This window comes from Nicotiana attenuata, chromosome 1 (assembly GCF_001879085.1).
Source record: "Nicotiana attenuata strain UT chromosome 1, NIATTr2, whole genome shotgun sequence".
Lineage (NCBI taxonomy): Eukaryota > Viridiplantae > Streptophyta > Magnoliopsida > Solanales > Solanaceae > Nicotiana > Nicotiana attenuata.
The window spans coordinates 68,177,448-68,192,993 of NC_031989.1; the positions used below are offsets into that span (position 1 = coordinate 68,177,448).

Sequence of the window (15,546 nt, forward strand, 5' to 3'; positions counted from 1 at the left end):
GAAGTGCTTTGTTTCTTTGCTTTTGAGAACCTATGGAATGAAAGCACAAATTTGCCAAGTATAGCATTCACCTAAATCAAGTTGTTGCAAAGCGCTGGTTTGTGTCCAAATTATGCACATTCGTGCACTACATAGCGATATCTGCTCTTGTCCCAAATTAAAATTTACTTTGTATTATGTTCAAGAATTGACATAAATCTACAAACTCAAATTAAATTAAGTTGAAAGTACAAACATGAGAGAAGTGGAAACCATTCAATCTGATCATCAGTTGTCATACAAATTGGTAAGAAAAAGCAGAAAGGGTACAATGTTGCATGTGAGGGAGCAAACAAACAAACGCGAGGGGAGTATTTGTGACTTCACACACGTTACTCCATCCGGTCCAAAATAAGTGATTTTATGGCCTTTTTCTTGTAGTTCAAAATAAGTGATTTTTTCAGATTTCAAGAATGAATTAATTATTTTTTTTCCTACATTGTCCTTGGAGTAAATAGTGTTGGAATATGTGTTAGGAGTGTTTATGTGAGATAGTAAAGGTTAATATGGTCAATTCCATTGCTAATTAATGCTAAAAAGTGAATTTCTTAATCTGTGTGAAAACATCCAAAAAATCACTTATTTTGGATCGGAGGTTTCTTAATCTGTGTGAAAACATCAAAAAAATTACTTATTTTGGATCGAAGGGAGTATTATTAAATGCACACCTGTGAATGATATTATTATTACTAGCTGGGCAGCTTCAGAAAAACAGGACAATACAATATACGAATTCATAATAATAATAATAATAATAATGGCAAAAAAACCTACCCCCACCACCACACAAACTCCATTGCCACTTGACATTGATAGTTCTGACTAAACCAAGGAGTAGGAAACCCTGAAGACAGAAAAACCCAATTATACTGGTCCCAATTGGATTACTTATATTTCACTGTTTGTATGGATAAATTACACTTGAAAAATAAAATTATGTTATATCCATGCTATCCAAATATTTCATGCTTTATCATCAGAGAGCAAGGAACCCCAGCATCTGCAGCTTAAACACTGTTGATGCGCATTCAGGGAAAGATATAGGCAGCTTACGTTTTCCTTTTTATCTTTCCTTGGGCCGAGGGTTTTCCGGAAAATAACATTTCAAGGTAGGAGTAAGGTCTGCGTACACACTGCCCTCTCGAGACCCATTTCATGGGATTATACTAGGCTTCTCGTTGCTGTTGTATTTATGCTTTCGAAACATCACATGTGAAAATCACTTAGCATAGGGCCTCCCATGAAATGATCAATCCCCATTAGAATCAATCCTTAGCTGTCTTAAATCCATAGTACTCCTGGGATATAATAGCAAGCCCAACTAATTCCTCCTCACTCTGCCCATTGGTGATAAATGAAAATCTTGACTTTGCTCTTTACCATATCATGGGGGTTTACAGGAGATCTCAGAGGCTCGCTCGGAAAGACTGCTATACCATACCTTTTGACTTAACTCTATTCTAGTAGTCACTAGATTTACTATAGTAGTCTGTCTGGCTGCTCTTGCTGAAATCATTACTCTTAATTCTCCCGTGCTCTAGCAATTGCGCTCACTAGACCACTACCGTGTAGCTTGGTAGGGACAATCAATCCGTAGTGACGGGAATCTAGGAATGAATGGGTATCCCTTGCTCCAACCACGCCACAATCCAAATGGAGCTTTGGTTCTTTGGATTCAATATAAGTAATAAGACTATCCTCATATTACACAGCAGCTCAATGTAGTATGGTGAAGAGGTATAGGTTTAAGTCCAACTTTGCTAATGAAATTTCAAATACAACAATGGTACAGTTCCAGACAGTACAAAATTGAGATTCTTATTTAGATCCTTACTGAAAACAATTTTGTCGAATACACACAAGTCTTTCAGAAAGAGTTAAAACATTTGTCTTTGTGAATTAAAGGGCAAGATTTTATAACCATAGAATTGACTGCAGGGAAAAAGTAGACCACAAACCTTTGATGTCACATGCTGCAACTATTATCAACTAAATCCTAAATTGATTGAAAAAACAGATGGTACATAAGGTGTTGGCTATGTCACACCTTGCAAGTTACAAAGATAGTCAAAGCCTAAGTTGACAATTTATGCCCTATTCTACACTACTGCTTCCAAATTGTTAGTAGTCATGTGTAATTCTACCATCTGACAGACAACTAAAACTACACTAACTCTCTTTATACAACAATTTTTGGTTGGGGGAGAGAGACCATAAAATATCCACCAACTTCATGCCCCCTTTTCAAATTTCTCCTTCACAGCAAATTAGGGAAAACAGATGGCTTTCTCCAGATCAGTAATCCACCCTAATCCATTCGTACCGCCCTGGAAGCGGTAAATCGTTTACCACATCAAAGTTGTACCTATTGATGAAAAAACAAAATTTTCACATTAGTTCAACATACACGACAGTAAAATGTGTTTAAAGATGACAGTATCCGTGGAATTGAATACTACATACTTCTCCATGAAAAGGCGCTGTTGTTGCTGCTCGGCAAAGGTGAAAAATTCCTCCATTTCTTGAGCTGAAGGGATGTTTCTAAGGATAGAGTCCCTTGTTCTTTGAGCTGTTGTGTTTAAGTTTGTTCGCCTTGTTGCAGAACCAGGGTTGACCGTAGCATCGGCTTCCCTCACCAGGCTACAAGGTGTGCTTTCTCTAGTGCTTCTTTTAAAGAGAGAAAAAAGAACAAACACACAACAACTATCAGCTACAAAAACCAAAATCAGACATGCAATCAAAAGAAAGCATTTTCAGTTAGAGACAACATCAGATTTTGCTGGAACTACAATAGAGAAATCACTGTAAATTTGAGATGCAGTTACTTCAATCTTCTATTATCTATATTTTGGGTATAATAACTATCTAAACCATATATTTATCTACACCACCCCAACCCACCCACCCAAAAAAAAAGGGACAGTTAAGTGCTGAAAACAAAAAATTGGTAGTTTTCATGCAATATTAGCAAATATACACAGAGTGTGAAAAGGGATATCCTATTTTAACCTAGAATATAGCTGAGGATTTTGCCTTTGCTATCCAGATATTTGGGCCCATGACTAGGACATGTCATTGGAAAAAAAAACATGGTGCAAAAAAAGTTTTTATATTTTGCCATATTTACAATTAGATCCATGACAACCGAACCCAAATTTCTTCTTTCTTTTTTTCTTACCTCATTTTACTGACTAAGATGAACTAATGTTCCTTTATACCTCATTAGTACATCTGAATAAACAGATAGCTCTGTTATGACCAATTTACAGTGCTTAAGGAAATGATTCTAGCTAAAAAAAGTACTGAATATAGTCTGCAAAAATCTAGTCCAACCCTCATTTTTCACTTGCTACTACTTACTAAGTTTACTGTTGGAGAAAAGGGGATTCCATAAAAATGAGACATTTTGCTGCAGTTAAAGTATTAAACTATTTTTGCAATGTGTTGCTCTTTCTAACAGTAAATGATAGGTCCCTTGTTTTATGCAGTGGAACATGGTACTTCCAAAGGTTGTCTGCCCTAGGATACCAAATGGCAATTAGTTAATTCTTTTCATGTAGATCTAACAGCTCAAACACAATAATACACATAAAAAATCCCTCTAATTCAGAAGGTTCAAAAGATGACTAAATTTGTACTTAACAAAGAAGAAAAATAGATGACCAAAAAAGGTTTTAGCTTCATGAGTAACATAAAAGTACTATAGACCAAAAATTTCATCTTTTCCTTGACCAAAAGAGAGAAACCTAACAAAGCAACAATTTTTAATAAGTTTATGCGTTTATAACTTAACAAATGAAGAAAAAGAACATTTAGACAAACAGAAAAATAACTTCAACCATGAAAAATGCAGTGGAATATCAAAAGCATCATTCCTCTTCAAACTTTAACAAGATTCTTTTACAAAGAAACTAAAAAAGCATTAAAAAAAGTGGTACCCACGAATGCAACACCAAAAGAGGACACTAAAAGAAACTCTCTTTTTTTTTGTGAATGAGAAAGTCGCTCAAAGGGGCCTTTCAAACAAAAGTAACAAACTCTTTTACACCTTCAAAAATCTTTTTCCCCATAGTATTATAAAGAAATAATCTTTTTCCCTCTTTCCCGCCTTAAACCGCTAAAACATATTGATTGATTAAAAAAAAAATAGGGGCAAAGCACAATAAAAAACACATAAAGAACAAAATAGTTGAGTTTGATAAGCATGCAGACTAAAAGAGGAAGATTTATTATACCTATCTCTGGGTTCAAAATCAAGAGTATTCTCTCCAAATGAAATTTCATTCACATCCAAGAAACCATCTTTTTGTGTAATTGAAACAGACCCAACAGAGCCAGACACTAGAAACCTCGAATCAGATTTTGGGTTTTCCTCTGTGAGAAGGTTCTTAGTCTTTCTGGGGTCGGAGAGAGGGGTGGGTGGTTTCTCAAGGCGGCGGGAACGAAGCTGAAGGTAACAAGAGTCTGAAGCAGAAGCAGACGACGGCGGCGGCGGAGTGGAGGAAGAGTGGAGGCGCTGAAGGGCTAGGGTTCTTGCTCTGGTGCGAACACCGAGTGGAGTTGCCTGTGACACCTCCATCACTGCTACATCCCCTGTTATTTTAGCTTTTCTCATGTATTTTCCCATATTTTTCAGTGAAAAGAGAGAAGATTCTTGATTTTGAAAATGGGGGGAAATGAAGAGGTAGAAGGAGAAGAGGCGGGGAAGGGTTTGATTTGTAAAGGGAAGAGGAGAGGGAGGGAAAAGAAGAGAAAAAAGGGGGAGATGTGAGATGGGGTTGGGGTTTAGTTTTAGGTGAAGTTAGGGTTGAAACGGGATACTTATGAGTCAGGGTGGGACTCAACAGTAACGTTAACCACTTTCTTTTTCTTTTTCTTTTTCTTTTTCTTTTTTCCTTTTCACTTCTCTTTTTTACTTTTTTCTTTCTTTTAATTAGGGGTGTTCATGGTTCGATTTGGATCGGTTTTTCCTAAAAAGAAACCAAACCAAGTAAGTTGATTTTTCAAATTTTAGAACCAAACCAAACCAATTAAGTCGGTTTTTTCTCGATTCGGTTTATGTCGGGTTTTTCAATTTTTCAATTTTTTTCGGTTATTTGTCGGGCTTTTTAAAATATAAGATATACACTACCAAACACATATTCCGGAGACCACATTTTTAACGTAACACTATCAAATCAATTTTTCTTTGAGAAATCTATTATTTACCAAGATATATTGATGATAATTGAATCAAATAGGGATGAATAATTAAGGACTCAATTAAAAATATATTATTTTTAACATGAAATGGATTCTTACACTTAACAAAAGAAAACTATCAATCAAAATAGAATGTAAAGGTACAAAACTATACTAAAACTGCAAACTATTACAACATTTACCATTAAATTTTTGAAACTTTGTATAAAAATATACATATATATATATAGGTGTAATAATAAATTTGAAATAGCTACTCCTATAGTTGGTTTGGTTCGGGTTTTTTCGGTTTTTTCTGATTAAAACCAAGACCAAACCAAATTTGATCAGTTTTTAAAATTCAAAACCAAAACCAAACCAAATCAAAAAGTATCGGGTTTTTTTTGTCGGTTTGATTCGATTTTTCGGAATTTTATGAACACCCCTACTTTTAATCTACTATAAAAAAACTTAATTTTCAAGTCAAAACATAAGAAATTCTATTCTGCACTTGGATTGAGAAAAAATATGAATGTCGTACTATTTGGAAATACACACTTGATTTGAACCAATTATTATTACTAATACCAAAAAAAAAAAGGAAATGTACACTTCTCTATAATCTAATAGTACTCCCTAGATTTCAAAACTGAAGTGACGTGATTTGACAACAAGCGTCAAATATATATCTTTTCTGTTATCAAATTAATTTTTAAAACATCAAAGTTATGTAGTAATAAAAGTTGCAATTTGTTATTGTAAGATAATTATTAGAATATATAAAAGAAAGATATAGAAACAATAAATATTTGACTCTCCAAGTAGTGTGTATATATATAAAACTATATTAAGAGTACGAATGTCTTTAAGAGTATATTTTATATTGGACAGAATAGTAATTTTAGTTATTTTCTTAAGATGTAGGAATATGCATTAATTATTTTTTTAATATTTAGGGACAATCATTTAATTAATAGCCTAATATTTAGGACTTTGATATGGAAAATCATATGATTATCTTTTTGTTGTAAATATGTTTGCTTAAGAGTCCTTGACGAGCTTTTTTATTTGTTAAAAAGTTTTAGGTTTAGTATTGTTTATTTTCTTTTTCTTTTCCAGAACTCCTTTTCTTCGTATAATTTATGTAATTTGATTTGTACAATAAGCTACAATAATTTATAATAATCTGTTGGAAATAATTTATATAATATTTATTATTAATTAAAAAATAAATAAATTGTATTTTATTCTTGAAAATTTTTATTATTTTCTATCAACTTGTTAATCATGTTTGAGTCTTCTAAAATGAAAAAGGGAATAACTTTTTAAAAAAAATCAAAAAAATTCTTAAGTTTTGAAGGATTATATGTGACTGCTGAAATTGAAAAGAAGCATGATAACTTATGAATTTAAAGCGATTGAATTAGAAATAAAAATAAATTTTTAGTTGGATATATTGACTAATGATTGAGAACTTGCATGAAGATTCATTATTTTAGGAAAAATTAACTTTTATTTTATCACTTCCACATAATATTTTAATATAGTCATTAATATAGTATTTTTAAATTCCTTCTTATTGAGATAGTGTCCACGCGCAAAGCGTGTATCATAAGACTAGGTGTTTGTGTGTGTGTGTGTGTGTGTGTGTGTGTGTGTGTGTGTGTGTGTGTGTGTGTGCGCGCGCGCGCGTGTGTGTATTCAAATGTATCTGCAATATGCATTCATATATTTTTGCACTATAGATGACCCGCTATACTTTGTGTATTCAATGTATTTTTATGTATTTAACTGTATTCAATGTAATTATATAATTTTAATATATAAATCTATTTGTAAAGATAACACTAAAAAATATTTTTGTAAATATACCACTAAAAAAAGAAAGGATGTATTGAATCTTTGAAGACTGCTCTGTTTTTGGGGTATTTTTCGGTTGAGAATCTTTTCTATAACTGGAAATACAAATTTTGTGTATTATAATTGAGTTTGTTGAGTTATATTAGGAGTCTATCGTGTTAATTGATTCACTTACCGTTTTTAAACAGTTGAAGACATTTTTTTCGCAAATTTCGTTACTGTATTCACGAATACAGCTCGTAAATACAGTCGACTATATTCTCTGCTTAGCTGGACTCCCTTATTTTGCGCCGAATTTTGCTACTGTATTCATGAATACAGTAGCAAAAATACAACGAATACAGTCTATAACAACTGAAAATATAGCTATAGAAAGTAATTTAGTAAATGATAGCTATATCAAGCTAATAATCACTAAAAGACAGTGGTTTCTGAAAATTTCTCTTTCCTATTTACTCCTATATTACTGTTTGTAAGTAATCTTTATAGGAAATTTTACCTCCTATAGCAAAGCTTTACACCCTATTTAATATAAATAAAATTTTCTTTAATATATTATTTCCTATAGCTACCTTTTAGTTTTCATAGCAAAATATGTATTTATGGTTACTTCTTACCATTAAGCCATTAAACACTCTCTCTAATATTTTCTGTCATTCTTTATATAAAACTACCTCCTTATTAAACCCTAGCGTATGTTCTTTTCAAACTGATCAAACTAATTTGCTTCATTCTCGAATGGCAACTCTTGTTGATACGTTCCTCGCAGATCTGGACGAATTGTCCAATAATGTTCTTGACGAGGAGAATTTGGATGCTGAACAGGAGGTTGTTGGAGACTTGGCAGACAAACTAGATAATGTTTCCAAGCTGCAAAAATCACGTCGCTACATTGAACTACGATTCTCCTTTATCACGAACTCTGCAACTCTGGTGGCCGGTTGACAATTCCAATGGAAAAGTTATTCTTGTATTCAGATGTATTTATATGTATTCGATAAGGCATACACTGATTTTTATTTTGTACAGTGATGACTATTGTATTTGGATGTATTTATATGTATTTGAGTTCATACAACAGTATTTTTAAATACATTGTTAGTTCTAACTGTATTCATCTGTATTTTCAACCTAACTGTATCTATCTGTATTTAAAACAACAATACAATAAAATACAGTAAAATACTCTCAATACAAATAAAAAACCAATGAAATGTATTTACATTGTAGACAGTGACTTGTAGATGTATTTAGATTTTGTTAGAGAAACATAGCATGAAGGAAAGCATATATTAGGAACACAACATTATTTATGCTGTATTTTTTAAAATTCTACCATGAATACATTATACAACTCGCCAGAATACATATCCATATAGTTGGATGCACCAAATTGGTGAAGAGGTTGTAAGTATATACCACGAAAAAAGGATGAACTAAATCTCTGAATACTGCTCTGTTTTTGGGTGTTTTTCGTCTTAGAAATCTTTTCCTTAACTGGATTAATAATTTTGCGTGTTATAATTGAGTTTATTGAGTTATATTAGGAGTCTATCACGTTAATTGATCCATTCCGTTTTTAAACAGCTTGAGAGACCTATTTTTACGTTGTATTTATGAACACATCTCGCGAATACATATGAATACAGCGGATGATAGCTGGCATGCCCTATTATTTTGCCGAGTTTCGCTACTGTATTCGTCAATGCAGTAGCTTGAATACATCCAATACATTCCATAACAACTGAAAAGATAGCTATATGAAGTAATTAAGTAAATGGTAGCTATAACAGGTTAATAGCCACTAAACAATATTGGTTTCTCAAAGTTTCTCATCTTTATATATGCCAATTAAGGTGACCTGATGATGTAAATAATTTTTGTAGTAACGTATATAAATGCAAGTTCTTCTTCCAATTAGTACTTTATATTTAAGTTCGAACCCATTGCTTAACTAGCACATTGGTTCGGCATATTTCTTTTAAAATTTTCTATTACATTGGGGAGCAGATATAGGGGTGCTTATTGGGCGGATCAAACGGATAATTACACTTAACGGTTATCGGATTATAAATGAAGTAATTATCTATCCATCCAATAAGATAATGGGCGGATTGGTATCGGATTAATTATTCTCGGGTGGTTATCAGACGCCTTATCGACTAAACCAAATAATTTTTTTTGAACAATCATTCAATCAGTACCAAGACTACACATACTGTTATTACACATATTAAACAAATTTGTAAAACCAGAAAAGCACATTCGTTCAGTAATCAGTCAAACTTTCAAAAGGACATTCGTTCATAATCAATCAAAAGGAAAAAGTTTCAGCCTTCGCCCTCAAAGCTCTGACGCTTAACTTAGCTAGAAGCGGTAATTCGATTCTGTAATATGCAAATAGATAAAGGTACAACATGTGGAAAAAATCAATATTCATATAATACTGGGCAGTCACCTGTAATTGAATCAAGAAGTTGGAAAAATAATAGCAATATACAAATAACAATGGGAACGAAAGACAGATAAACAATAGTACTTTATATACATAAGGGTAAAAGTTTAAATATAAAAATTCTTAACGGGTTAACGGTTTACCCGATAAGAAAATTGAGTAATCCACCCCCAAACCGTTAAGCCGTTAATTATAAAATCTCGATCCATTCCCCATCCATTATCCCGATAATCCAATACCAATAAGCCAATAAGCCATCGGTTCGATTCGGTTAACGATTTCGGTTCGATTTTAAATAGCCCTAAGCAGAGAAGAGAAAGGACGAAGAACGATAGTGAGAATTGAACCACACTACTATGAACTAAACTCTCGTTACTCTCACCAATAGTACTAAATTGTAAGTCTTGGTTGTGAACTTCTGATGATTAGACATTTGACTGATTATTTAGATGGATTTTTATGTTAATCCTTTCCCCGGAATATATTGAAACCACATAAATTAATTTTTTTTATTTATTATTATTTTATATGACACTTTTTCCTTTAAGTTTCATTAAATTAAGAATGATAGTATTCTATATTAAGAAACAGTTCAACTTTAAACTTTTTATTTTACGTACTCTTAATAACATGTTTTCTCATCCCGAGTGAGAATCTGTTGGACCAAGTAAAGGTGAAGTTTTGAAGACTGACAAAGGAACTCAGACATGGACCAGGTCCATCTTGTGAAGCACGGTTATGATCAACTCAAACATGTGAGATGCACGTGAAGGAGATAAACCTAACATATCAGAAGTGTTATCTCCTGATCATGATCGAAAAGGTTGCATATTGGATAAGGAGAAAGACTCCTTACACAAAGAGAACATTGTTTAGGAAAAGGATAGAGTTAGAGTATGAGATCAACTAGAACTCTTCCACCATGGAAGAGTAGCGTCTGTATCCTAGTCAATCTCTAATTGCTAACTCCTTAAACATTAGTGTTGTTCTCTTTTACATGTAATGCACATAAGCAGAAGTTAAACGTGAATTGAGAGAAAAATAGCAAGGCAATTTTGCAAGCAATTTATGTGTGATTCAAGCGTGCAATCCTGAAGCTACTTGAACCAGATAGAAGAACCAGTTCCAAGTGTCTATCTTTTATTCTAGTTCAATTGTAGTAGGTGATTTTACATTGTACCTTTCAGCTTATCTAGAAGCAATTGTATTAGGTACTTAGAGTTTTCAAGTTAGAGTTAACTTGAAGTTGTCGCAGTAGTTGAGGCTGTGTGCCACAACGGGATTAGAGTTAATTCTAGGTTTACAAAAGAGTTTTTGTAAATGCAGTTTTTGGCTCAATAATTTTAGTGGAGAGTTTGGATAAATCCCACTGGAAGGTAGGTCGTGGTTTTTTCACCTATTAAGCCATGTGTTTTCCGCGTAAAATCTATGTGTTCTTTATTTTCTGTAGCTATTATTCCGTGACAGTAGTACTTAGAACACATAGAAGAACCAGGCCTTTCTATAATCAAGTTAAGCGAAAATTGGGTACCACACAAATCACCCCCCCCCCCTCTTGTGTGGTATTGTTGTATAAAACATCAATTGTATCAAAGCAGGTTATCCTTGAAGAGGCTAACACCTCAGGAACAGATCAAGATGAGTGCACCACCTGGAAACTGAGAAGGACAATCCACTGCTAGGCCTCCACTTTCTAGTGGCCAGTACTATTCCTGGTGGAAGAACAGGATGAGAGACTACATCATAGGAGAAGACTATGAACTTTGGGATATTGTTACTGATGGTCCCCTGGCTACTACAAAGAAGAATGCTGAAGGAGTGGACATGCCAAAGACGAGAGCCGACTGTACTGCTGAAGATTTGAAGAAATGTGAAAAGAATGCCAAGGCCAAGAAATGGCTTGTGTGTGGACTAGGTCCAGACGAGTAAAGCAGAATTCAAAGCTGTACTACTGCCAAGGAGATCTGGGACACTCTACAAGTGGCCCATGAAGGAACTCCTCAAGTAAAGAGATCAAAAGGAACACGGCTATTCTCAATATGAGAACTTCACCATGAAGGAAGGAGAAACCATCCAAGAAATTTACATAAGGTTCATAACACTAACAGATGAACTTAAGTCTCTTGGAAGAATTATCCTTGAAGAAGACAAGGTTGACAAATTCTTGACAAGGGTCTTACCAGTAACTTGGGAAAGCAAAATCACTGCTATTCAGGAATCAAAGAACATTGCTACTCTCAAGTTAGATGAGCTGATTGGAAATCTCACTGCCTATGAACTGAGAAGGCAGACCATGAAGATGGTGCACCCAAGAAGGAAAGAAGCTTGGCTCTTAGAATAGCTAAAGGTGCAGACTTAGAGGATGATGAAATGGCAATGATCACAAGGGATTTCAAGAAGTACCTAATGAGAGGAAAGGGTTCTTCAAGAGGTGCAACCTTCAACAAACCAAGGGCTCCTAATAAACAGAACAACAAGGGATGTTACAAATGTGGTAAGACTGACCACATGATCAAGAATTGCCCTCTGTAGAAAATGGAATGGAAGAAAGAAAGGGCTGAATGAAGAAACAGGAAGAAGGAACAGGTTCAACCCAAGAAGAACAAAGGATCAACAAAGGCTATGGTTGCTACTTGGGGAGAAAGCTCAGATGAAGATTCAGAAGATGAAGCTGGAGATGAACAAGCACTTATGGCCATTTGAGAATCAGACGATGAACAAGAGGTAAGTGTGACTCATCTCAAAGACAAGATTAAATTTTTGTCTAAAGAAAAGCTATATGAATTACTGCTAGACTTCATTGATGAGTCTGAGGTCATAAACAATGAGAAGGAACAGCTGTCTAGGGAGTGTGTGATCCTAAAAGCTAAGTGGAAAAATTTGGAACTCAGGGCTAGTGAAAGTGATAGTAAAAATACTGAGTTGGAGAACCAGGTTCTTGAACTTGATACCACTGTCTTAGAACTTAGATCTGAAAATGTAAAACTGAAATTAGGAACAGGTAAAAAGAAAGCTAATCACACACACCTCACCTTAGAAGAAAATTTAGGAAAAATGAAGGATGAGTTGTACAAAAAGGATGAGCAGGTAAGAGTCCTAAAATAAGATCTAGGAAAGGTTAAGCGTGAACTAGACAGAACTTGCAAATGGAATAAGTCCTCTAGTGCACTATCTTGGCTACAAGAACATCACAGTAGCAATAAGAGAGGACTTGGTTATGGGACCCCTGTACCTAAGTGGGATCCCAAAAGTAAGTATATCACACTTCCTGAGAACAAAATCTGCACACACTGTGGTAAGACTGGTCACTTTGAAAGTGAATGTAATGCAAAAGAAAAGGCCAGTCAAAAGAACAAATCCTTTGCTCAAAGGAAAAATAGGCTGTCTGGATGGGCTAAAAAGAATTTAATTCACCTTTTTGCCTATAGAAAGGGACCCATACTAGTTTGGGTTCCTAAGACTAACCCCTGATTTTTTTTTGCAGGTCAAAGTGAAGGGGAGCAGCCAAATATGGTACATGGATAGTGGCTGCTCAAAGCATATGACTGGAAGTAAGAACCAGTTCCTTTCACGACCTAAAAGGAAGTAATGTCTCCTTTTGAAATGGGAAGAAAGGTGAGATCATTGGGGTTGGAAAGGTAGGTAAGACAGACTCACATTCCATTGAGAATGTCTAATTGATAGATAGCTTGAAATATAGCCTAATCAGTGTATCACAACTGTGTGACAGAGGTAACCTGGTAGCATTCACCTCTACCAAATGTTTTGTGATTAATCTTACCACTGACAAGATTGTTTTACAGGACCTCCTTGAAGGCGTAAGGAAGAGCCTATTCATGTGCAATTGATTCTCGAACGAAGCGAAGAATGACAGCGGCTCTCTCTTCCCAGTAGCAGGCGAGGCAAAAAAGACCGCTAATGCCCCTTGCATTTCCCTCTTGACCTGGAAAGGCTTGACTGAATGGATTGAATGGACTGCTATCGTGCTACTGGCTTGAGACTTCCTGTTCTATTGGAAGAGAGATGAGATTCCTTCAGGACAGACTCCATTCCGAATGCCAATAAGACCACTTCCTCAATCCTGAGCATCATTTAACTCAAGAGCCTTGCGGCACTCCCACTTCTACTGGATCGAAAAACATTTAACAATATGCATTGTAGATCTGTCCACTCTTTCAGAAAACGAACTCACTTGCTTGAGTGTGTTGGACAATGATCCCCTCTTATGGCACAAAAGACTTGGTCATGCAAGTCTAAATCAACTCAACAAATTAGTCTCCAAGGACCTGGTGATAGGGTTACCTAACATCAAGTTCAAGGAAGACAAAGTTTGTGAGGCTTGTGCAAGGGGGAAGCAGGTAAGATCCTCTTTTAAAAGCAAGAAAGTGGTAAGCACGACCAGGTCGATGGAACTGGTTCATATGGATCTCTGTGGTCCAATGAGAACATTGAGCAGAGGTGGTAAGAAATATGTGATGGTACTTGTTGATGATTACTCTAGGTTTACTTGGGTATTGTTTTTAACATCTAAGGATGAAGCATTTGGCATTTTTACTGCCTTTGTTAGAAAAACTCAGAAACAACTAAGTAATCAATTTGCATCAATGAGGTCTGATCATGGAACTGAATTTGAAAATGCTAAGTTTGCCGAATTTTGTGATGAGCATCGTATAGATCATAATTTCTCCGCCCCTAGGACTCCTCAACAAAATGGATTAGTTGAAAGAAAGAATAGGACTCTTGAAGATATAGCTAGGACTATGCTTCTTTCTAGTAAACTGCCCCATAGCTTTTGGGCAGAGGCTGTAAATACTGCATGTTACATCATTAATAGGTGCATGACTAGAGCTCTTGTAGAGAAGACTCCCTATGAGTTACTTAAAGGGAGAAAACCAAATATATCTCATCTTAGGGCATTTGGATGCAAGTGCTTTGTGCACAATAATGGAAAGGACTCCCTAGGTAAGTTTGATCCCAGAAGTGATGAGGGAGTATACTTGGGATATTCTTCACATAGCAATGCTTATAAAGTGTACAACAAAAGAACTTTGTGTGTAGAAGAAAGTGTACATATAGTGTTTGATGAAACTAACATTCTTTCTGAGAGACAGGAACATGAAGATGAAGCTATTGGGCTGGTAAAAGAATTGAGTGAAGTCACAGCTCAAGCTGAAGCTGCACCAAAAGAAGGAACAGGTAATGGAACAGGTTCTTCCATCCAGGGCAATCTGACAGGGGGAACAGAACAAAGAAGAAGTGAATCTAATTTCCAAATGGAACCTGTCCATGAGCCTATTCCTCAGCAACAGAACATGGGATAAACTCCAAACAGAAATCAGTTGGTTGTGAAATACTACAAGTATCAAAGTTCTCATACCATTGAGAACACCCTTACTGACCCAACTTCTGGAGTTAAAACCAGATCTCAATTAAAGAATCTGTGTGCTTTTGATGCATTCTTATCTCTTATTGAACCTAAAAATGTTGTTGAAGCTTTGCATGATGCAGACTGGGTGAATGCAATGCAAGATGAACTCAATGAGTTTGAAAGAAGTCAAGTGTGGCATCTGGTCACAAGACCCAAGGACAGATCAGTCATTGGCACTAAATGGATTTTCAAAAACAAACTTGATGAAGATGGAACGGTTACAAGGAAGAAGGCAAGATTGGTGGTCCAAGGTTATAGCCAAGAGGAAGGCATAGATTATGATGAGACCTTTGCTCCAGTTGCAAGACTAGAGGCAATAAGACTCCTCATAGCCTTTGCAGCACACATAGAATTTACCCTTCACCAAATGGATGTGAAGAGTGCCTTCCTAAATGGCTACTTTAGAGGAAGAAGTCTTTGTCAAACAACCTCCAGGGCTTGAAAGTAAGGAGTGTCCAGATCATGTATACAAACTAGACAAGGCCCTATATGGACTGAAGCAGGCTCCTAGAACATGGTATGAACGCCTATCCAAATTCCTGCTTGAACATGGATACAAAAGAGGTAAGATTGACATCACTCT

The 15,546-nt window shown here is 35.3% G+C and overlaps 1 protein-coding gene across 2 annotated transcripts; it reads right to left on the reverse strand.

The window, feature by feature from the left end:
* Nucleotides 1,941-4,837, reverse strand: LOC109228198 (cyclin-dependent kinase inhibitor 3-like). 2 transcript variants are annotated; one of them, XM_019393372.1, is made up of 3 exons: nt 4,275-4,837; nt 2,503-2,703; nt 1,941-2,404 (listed from the first exon to the last, which is right to left on the reverse strand). In XM_019393372.1, the coding sequence occupies exons 1-3, from the start codon at nt 4,664-4,666 to the stop codon at nt 2,335-2,337; spliced, it is 663 nt and encodes a 220-aa protein (XP_019248917.1). In that variant the 5' UTR covers nt 4,667-4,837; the 3' UTR covers nt 1,941-2,334. The 2 variants fall into 2 exon arrangements, with proteins under 2 accessions (XP_019248917.1, XP_019248911.1); XM_019393366.1 differs by having other exon boundaries at nt 2,503-2,706.